At 35.0% G+C, this 8,426-nt stretch overlaps 1 protein-coding gene across 1 annotated transcript; it reads left to right on the forward strand.

Annotated features, from left to right (window-relative positions):
- Positions 1-256: 256 nt before the first annotated feature.
- On the forward strand, positions 257-7,867 carry LOC116106474 (alternative NAD(P)H-ubiquinone oxidoreductase C1, chloroplastic/mitochondrial-like). The gene is made up of 11 exons (XM_031392838.1): positions 257-359; positions 442-629; positions 1,026-1,121; positions 4,613-4,679; positions 4,809-4,992; positions 5,321-5,414; positions 5,533-5,745; positions 6,400-6,804; positions 6,924-7,000; positions 7,144-7,247; positions 7,332-7,867. Exons 1-11 carry the CDS (start codon positions 305-307, stop codon positions 7,469-7,471), a joined length of 1,623 nt encoding a protein of 540 aa, XP_031248698.1. The 5' UTR covers positions 257-304; the 3' UTR covers positions 7,472-7,867.
- The last annotated feature ends 559 nt before the right edge of the window (positions 7,868-8,426 follow it).

Genomic DNA, 8,426 nt, shown 5'->3' on the forward strand with positions numbered 1-8,426 from the left:
TAATTAAAATTTTTAATTTTTTTTTGGGTTGGGGGCGCAGGTTGGATGGGTTTTTTATTTTTAAAAAATATACAACTCACCAAACCGTTGGGTTAGTCTATGAAGACCCGACCCGCCCAACCAGATATACGTGGTTCAGGTTAAAGTCGGCTTGATGTGGGCTGGGTTAGGGTTGGCCCGCCTAACCCAGCCCATTTGTTCCACCTTTAACTGTAGGCAGGTAGCGTGGGAAATAAAGAGCCACACAGAGCCAGAAACCTGGCTTATAATTCATTTGCATCCTCTCTGGCGTCTGTCATCATCAATGGCCCTAATCGCCTTTTCTGGTTTAGCTTCATCTTCGCTTTTACCTTTCAAACGTATGCTCGCTTCCTGAATGTACTAGCCTATTGGTTTTTGAATATGCTAAAATTTAACTGACAATATATATGTTCTCTGTAGGTGTATCTGGTGGATCAAAACCAAAGCAATGGAGTCAGCTACTTCATTCTTCTTCCAAAAGATTCACAACCTCTTCGAAGCCATTTATTGTTTCCGCCTCTACGGGGAGTAATCAGGATTTTCTTGAAATACCTAAAGCTGAAACGGAAACATCCCCTCATACTTATTATAATTGGCCAGATAAGAAGGTTCAACTTCCTCCATCCTAAATTCTTCCAATGGTGACCCTTTTTTTCTGGGAAAAAGGAAAATTATTGCAAATTTCTATCTGATTCTAGTTTTAGTAATTTAGTTTTTTTTTTTTTTTTTTTAAATTCTAATTTGAGAATCTATGTTATGCAAGATTGCCCTTTTTTTTTTTCTGGAGATTGAGTTTTATTGTTTTAGGGTTAAATCAAATTCAATTTAGGCTTCTTAGTTTTGGAGTTATGTGTTTTTTGTCTGCAGGTGTCGAGCTGCAATTCATATATTGCTACCATATTGCTGTGTTTGTGACATTATTTTTCCTGTCCAGATAAAGCAATTGAAAAATTAAAATTCTTGGTTGATCATTTGTATTGACAACAAATAATTTATGGTTACAGAATCCAAGAGTTTGTATATTAGGTGGTGGTTTTGGAGGCTTGTATACTGCTTTAAGACTAGAGTCACTTGTGTGGCCTGATGGCAAAAAGCCGCAAGTAAGTTTTTTGTATGTTGTTTGTTGCAATTATTGCTATTCTTTTATTTCCCCTAACTTTTAAACTATTGTCATTCATCTTTCATGAAGTAAACGTTATAACAGCTGCTTTAAAATAAAGCACATTGCTTTTTAGTTGTATTATTTGGTCTAGCTATCTGTAGTTTGTTCCTACAAGACTTCTTGTGGAACAGAGAAGAACATGCAGGAAAAGTAGCAGATGGAAATAGTTGCTAGATAAATCAATCCAAATACAAGTAGCAAATGGAAGTAGTTGATAGATAAATCAACCCAAATGAACATGCAGGAAAAGTAGCAGATGGAAATAGTTGCTAGATAAATCAATCCAAATACAAGTAGCAAATGGAAGTAGTTGATAGATAAATCAACCCAAATACAAGTTGCAAATGGAACTGTTTATCATCTCTTCTTACACTGCATGTTTGCTTAAGCCTGTGGTGTACTTCTAATTCTTTTCTTTTAATACATTTTCATGTCTTAGGCAATGGAGAAAGACCAAAGTTTATAGAGTTTTGCATTCTTGGCTACTATTTTTGGTGATTTAGACAAATATGAAGTATAAGGATTTTTGAAGATTGACATGAGCAAGACTTCATTGCTTCCTAGGACAGAATCCGTTTATTATTATCTTATTGGCCCTTTCTTGAAAGATTAACAGTACACTTTGGTTTTCTTTACAAATTGCATGGGAGTTTTGGGGTAATTTTGTCTCTTGGTTTTATCTTTTGAGATGGTCATAGCTTTTTGAGAGCCATTTAATATAACCTATATAGACCATTTTTTTGCATCTTTAGGTTCTTCCTCATTTTCATGAACAGCTTGTTGAGCCTTTTAAATCTCATTTTATTAGTAAATTTTCTCTTGTTTCTTAAAAATATGGATACAAAATTTACTCTCAGATAAAAACTATACTACTGATATGTTGAAGTACCTTAGCTTCTACAAGAAGTTTCTATTGGATGGTGGAAGAAAATTGGAATTCAATAACTAGAAGGCGAGATTGCTTAGATTGGTACTAGTTGTAGTATTGATTGATCTATTTTAAGATATTCTAGGTGTATCTGAGTGCTTTTCAATTGTGTTCTTTAATGCAAATGAGTGTTTCAGCTTACTTTTGCTACTCGAGGGGTTGCTTAATGAATGTAATTCTGCATATTCTTGCTAGCAATTTGTTATCCTATAAGTTATCATAATTCTACAAAGTTGTAGTTCCATAGATCATTATAACTGAAGGGCATAACTTATAAATTATTTCACTGAATTCTTTACTAAAACAAAGAAAGCATTAGTGACAAACATCCAAATTGTATTCAATTTTTATCTATTAATTGAAACAGCATTCTTCTTTCTTTATTATTTGTTGATCATTTTTTTTAAAAGTTCATACCGTATTAAATAACAACTAATCCTTAAAAGATTTCCACAAATTCCGTTAGAGTTTTGGAGAACTTCAATCATGAGTTTGGTATCTCACTGCCTAACGCTACACTCCACCATGAACAGCAACATTTCTTCCCCCTCATCCCAAACTCACTTGTTTGGGGAGCACCAAATCACCACCATTGCCACCCAATGGTCAAGTCCTCACCCTTGATCTTAACACTTTCATCTCTCACCTGCTCTTTAAAACACCTCTTTGGCTTCATTGAAATCTTAACCCGGTTGCTAAGCATGAAGGAAGGAGAACCTTGAAGTACAAGACAAGGTTAACTTTTTCCTCCAATGAAAAAGAGAAACCCAAATAGTGTTCCTTCAAGTCCCCTGAGTTTTGAATACTTTGTAGAACTAGGGAAAAAAATTATAATTGACAACCCTTATAATTTGACTCTAAGTTTTAATGAACTTCCTAAAGCACACCTCTAACTGTAAGTGGTATAAAGAATTTCTCAATATCCACCCTTCTGCTAAATAAAGTAACAAAAGATTAATTTGATTTGGCTGCTTCAAATTCAAAACTTGATACTGTAAGTTCATAAGAAATCCTTAAAATGCAACAACTTGCTTTTAATATCTTTTCAGAAACATTAGAAAAGGTTGCCTAACCCAACTTCTGTTGTCAAAGACTAAAATTAGAAGATTGGGGATTTTTGCCTAGTGATGTAGGACAAAGGATTTCTAGTATAATTGACATTGGACATAACAAAAAGGGAAGAGACTGATTTAGGTAAAATGAACTTTGATATTAATTGATTTAGGACCTGAAAGTAAAAGAAAGAAGTGAAGAAGAGAGAAAGATGGAGGAGAGAATTAGATTAAAAGGGAACAGATCTTGGAGGGAGATTAAAGAGAAATAGTTCAAGTATTCTACTATTTAAATAATCAATCAGTGTTCTTTGAAGACAACATATGGCCTATTTATAATAGCCTAAATCACGAGCAAAAGAAATCTACTCTGAACTAAAAGTGATTTAATCCTGATAAGACAAACACCCTAACCATTTGAGTACCCACAGAAATTATTTATATCCCTGTTGTCTTAAATAAAAATAATTCCTCAATCCCTAATTATCAGTATCCTTCTGACCAAGCATATCTCCCTCACAAAGAGATTGATAGCCAAAATTTTATTTTGTTGTTGGTTTTCAGTGAACTGTTTGTTTATAAAGTTTGTTTACTGAAAATGATTGCTTTCATGTGAATGATATAATATGTACAAAGGAAAGCTTGATCTAGGACAAGGGAAAGAAAAAAGAAAGAGAGAAAATAATCAGAAAGGGGAGAAATTATGGGAAAGAGAAGAGAAAAGGATAGAAGTTGAGGAGTGAATAGGGTTCGAGAGAAGAGGGAAGCAAGAAGCCACTAGAGGCAAGGATAAGAAATTGGGAGGAAACAACTTATTTATCGTATTATTCTTGCATTGATCTGTATAAAATGACACCTATTCACTGTAGCCACGCGATACGCAGATTAAGAAACTACGAACCTATTCTTTGTAAGTCATTCAAATCCTACTTTAATAATTAAGTCAAAATTCGGAAAACCAAATTTTAGCTATTAATTTGATTTGAAATTGTAATACACTTAAATCTTGAAAATTTTCTTTAAATAACTAATTAAACTTAGTCATCTGATTCCACATTGATGTTAATCCTGGGAGAAGGCCAGGGCGCTACACAAATGTATTTCTTTCTCTCTTTCTTAGTCTACTATTTTTCTATTCCGTTTCCTGTCCAAAGAAAAGAAGAAGCAGAAGATAAAGAAAATCTTGGTAAACATCTATCAAGGTTAAGCAATTAACTTTAACTACACTGTCTTCCAAGCAAATTAAACTCATTTCAAATACCAAGAATATTACAAAAGAATAATTAACCACTGATGTTCAGTAGCAACTTCTTTCCCTGAAACAACGAGCAAGAAGAGAGAAAATTTATATTGACATTGTTGGTGCTTCGGAATCTTAATTATTGTCTACACGTGTATCATTTAAACATTCATTAACCATTTAATTTTCATTGAATGTGGTGACACCAGATACTTCTCGTTGATCAGTCTGAACGTTTTGTTTTCAAGCCAATGTTGTACGAGCTTCTTTCTAGAGGTTTGACCTTCTGTGGTTAAATTGTGCTGGCATTTTCTTATACTATTGATGATTTACCTGGATGTTCAAAATGGGATACATTTTTTTCTTTTCATGGCTATGAAACTGAAAATAAGTATGTGTAAGCAGAAGTAGATACATGGGAAATAGCTCCTCATTTTTCAAAGTTGCTTGCAAATACTGGTGTGCAGTTTTTCAAAGACAGGGTGAAACTCTTGACTCCCTCTGACCATTTGGGAATGAGCAGCCCAATGGCATCCAGATGTGGAGGAACTGTACTGCTTGAAAGTGGCCTCTTGATCGAGTATGACTGGTATGGTTTATGTTATCCTAACCTCAGTACCTCACCCCTTTATTATTTCTGTTAAAAGCATTATTGTTTCATGTTAGAACTTTGATGATATATGTCACAATTTCTAGATTGACCCTTATAATTATGTAAAAGGCCAAAGAATGGCCTGATGGAATGCAATGATAATATTATGCATAGCCAAAAATTGTATGAACTGACAGTGGAATTACACTTTGGGGTATTTATAAGACGTACTTTTTATCATCTTCTAGGCATATTTATTCTTGTGTTTCAGTTTAAGTGACTTTAGAGGTCCCAAATAATTTACATTCTTGTCCTGGGCAGCCAGGTTGGTTCTTGCTTTGGGAGCTGAACCGAAACTTGATGTTGTACCAGGTGCTGCAGAGTTTGCATTGCCTTTCTCCACACTGGAGGATGCATGTGTAAGAGTTGGATTGGATGGAATATTTCTCTTTATTCATATCTTAGGGCAGATATCTTTTTACAACTTCAATAAGGTTACTTTTATTGGGTCTTCATGTTGTTATCCTTTTGATGCAGAGAGTTGACAAAAAGTTAAGTGCATTGGAGCGGAGGAACTTTGGCAAGGGCTTCCTGATTCGTGTCGCTGTTGTTGGTTGTGGTTACTCTGGGGTTGAATTAGCTGCAACACTATCAGAGAGGCTGGAGGATAGAGGAATAGTACAAGCTATTAACGTGGAAACAACCATATGTCCAGCTGCCCCCACTGGCAGTAGAGAAGCTGCGTTGAAAGTAAGATGTCTTGATTCTGGGATGTGAAAATATGTTCTGTGATATTTGTATGGGTTCAAAATGGACTGCATCTTTACACTTATTTTTTAGCTGTAGGATAAGTGAACTTTTTTCAAGATTTCTTGATTTTGCTTTTGTTAAGTTCATAGAGCATATTGTGGATTCAACTGGTACCACCTGTAAGTACGCTGAGTGTCATTTGGAATGGCTATTAAGTGATAGCCCTACTAAATGCAGCCAAGTTGTCTTCTCTTTTTTCTTGTTCATTGTGTTCTAATTTTTATAATATATTCTCATCTATTAAGGTAATTTGCAATGATCTCCCCTGAGGTTTGAGAGAAATATTTATTAGACCCAAAAGTTCTAATATTGTAATGAGACCTCCCTCAAAGCCATTAATAAACTAAGATAAGATTAATGTCACATGATTTAAGATGAAAAGTTTAAGTAGCCTTGAATGATTTAATACTTTCCTCAAAGCTCAGGAGAGGTCATTGTTAATACCTTCATTAATTATATTAATTTAAGAAGTTAGGATTCAAATTTTTTTAGCATCGTGCTTCTTGCTTTTGCCTTTCACTTGAAACATTATTTAAATCAGCATGCTTCACTCTTAAGTTGTAGGATTACATTATGTGTGTTATTTGTTGCCAGGTTCTTTCAGCTAGGAAAGTTCAACTTCTCTTGGGCTATTTTGTCAGCTGCATAAGAAGAGTTGGTGAAGATGACACTTCAGTAATACCTGTAGCTAGTGCATCAGTTCTGAATATTGCAAGTGAACATAATTCTGAAAAATATATATTGGAACTTCAACCAGCTATAAAGGGATTAGAAAGTGAAAGTATTGAAGCAGATTTAGTACTGTGGACTGTTGGGTCTAAACCTCTTCTTCCTCAACTGGAACCTTCAAGGAACCCCCAAGAACTTCCCATCAATGCCCGAGGACAAGCAGAAACAGATGAAACTCTTCGTGTTAAGGGCCATCCACGTATATTTGCACTTGGTGACTCTTCGGCTCTAAGGGACTCAGATGGAAGGCTTCTTCCAGCCACTGCTCAGGTATAATGCTAGTACTTCAACTCTGCACTGAAATTTTTTTTATGCCTTGATATTGATTTGGTAATGTAAATTTTCTACTTATTTGTCAATTCAAGTTGTTTTCATGCCCACCTTCTCAGGTCGCCTTTCAACAAGCTGATTTTACTGGTTGGAATTTGTGGGCAGCAATCAATGACCGTCCATTATTGCCATTTAGGTTGGAAATTAGGAAACCTTTTTTATTGTTAAGTTTTAATCCGAAACACCTAGATGTAGCTACATGTTTCAGCCAATATATTGCATAATATAGACCATCTATGGAAACATGAAATCCACATAACCTTGTCCATTTGTTTCCAGGTTTCAAAATTTAGGTGAGATGATGACTCTGGGAAGAAATGATGCTGCTCTTTCTCCAAGTTTCGTCGAGGGGCTAACTTTAGAAGGTCCTATTGGCCATACCGGTAATGTTATACATGTCTCAGAACCTTGGAGAATTCTCTCAGCTTGGGCATTGTATTTTAGCTTTGAATTTCCCCTTATTGCAGCAAGGAAAATTGCATACTTGATACGATTACCGACAGACGAGCACAGGCTTAAAGTGGGAGTCAGCTGGCTCGCCAAGTCTGCCATAGATTCAGTTGCTGTATTGCAGAGTACCTTAACAAAGGTTCTTCAAGGCTCATAGTTGTTTTGTCTTTCCATATATCTGGTTTTCTGTTCTTAAATATTTTCGCTGTCACTTATTAAATCCTCAACCTCAGTGTTGCGTTGGAATATGATCTTGAGACCTCTTCCTCGTGTAAACAATAAGAGACCCTACTAACTGAATTAGCTAATATACACAATTATCTCATGCTGTATAATATGTTCACTAGTTTGCTACATCATAACTTAACGAATTTCTTCAAATAATTGAAGGTCCTGAGATCTTCAATATAGATTTTTGTAGAATTTAGATGAGAGATTTGATTTTTGATTTTTGGTTGGAGAGAAAGTGAGGGAAAATGAGAGAAAGTTAAAGAAACACACTGAGAGAAAAATGTTATTTTTATTCATTGAGTATAATTCTCAGATGAAGTTATAATTTACAGTTACCCTCTATTTATTAGCAGTTGGCCTCGGATGCGGTATTTGTGTGAAATATTTTCTTGCTATGTAATTTGAGTTTTCTAACTGCATATCACCGTTTGACTTTATACGCGGTTCACATATGTGAGCATTTCAATATCGATCCAAATTACATGCACCTTGATTAATTCTTCGGGAAGACTAGCATAGCGATTCACTGCCACGACCTCCCTCTTAAACCCTAGATGCTCAAATAGAAAATCGAACATGAGACTATATGCCTATTCACATTATCTTTAATTTGTTATAACCATCTAGGCTATCCACAGATAGACTTGGCAAACGGGCGGGCTGGGCTGGGCTGGGCAGGTACGGGTCGGGTATCTACGGGTCATTGGTGAAACGAGCACGGGTCAATTTTTTCTACGAGTTACCCGCATATAATGGCATTTTTTGTAAAAAAAAAAAAAAAAAAAAAAAAAAAAAAAAAAAAAAAAAAATTTCAGGTTTTTGTTATTTTTTCATTGTTTTTTGTTATTCAAATTGCATACTTGAAGACGTAAATTGTATTG

Source organism: Pistacia vera, unplaced genomic scaffold (genome assembly GCF_008641045.1).
Source record: "Pistacia vera cultivar Batoury unplaced genomic scaffold, PisVer_v2 Contig517, whole genome shotgun sequence".
Taxonomy (NCBI): Eukaryota; Viridiplantae; Streptophyta; class Magnoliopsida; order Sapindales; family Anacardiaceae; genus Pistacia; species Pistacia vera.

Bases quoted from the DNA above. Each gene is read 5' to 3' on its own strand.
- LOC116106474 (XM_031392838.1), top strand. From the start codon at position 305: ATGGCCCTAATCGCCTTTTCTGGTTTAGCTTCATCTTCGCTTTTACCT. The intron at 360-441 runs GTATGCTCGCTT...TGTTCTCTGTAG, and splicing joins TTCGCTTTTACCTTTCAAAC to GTGTATCTGGTGGATCAAAA. The intron at 4,680-4,808 runs GTTTGACCTTCT...ATGTGTAAGCAG, and splicing joins GTACGAGCTTCTTTCTAGAG to AAGTAGATACATGGGAAATA.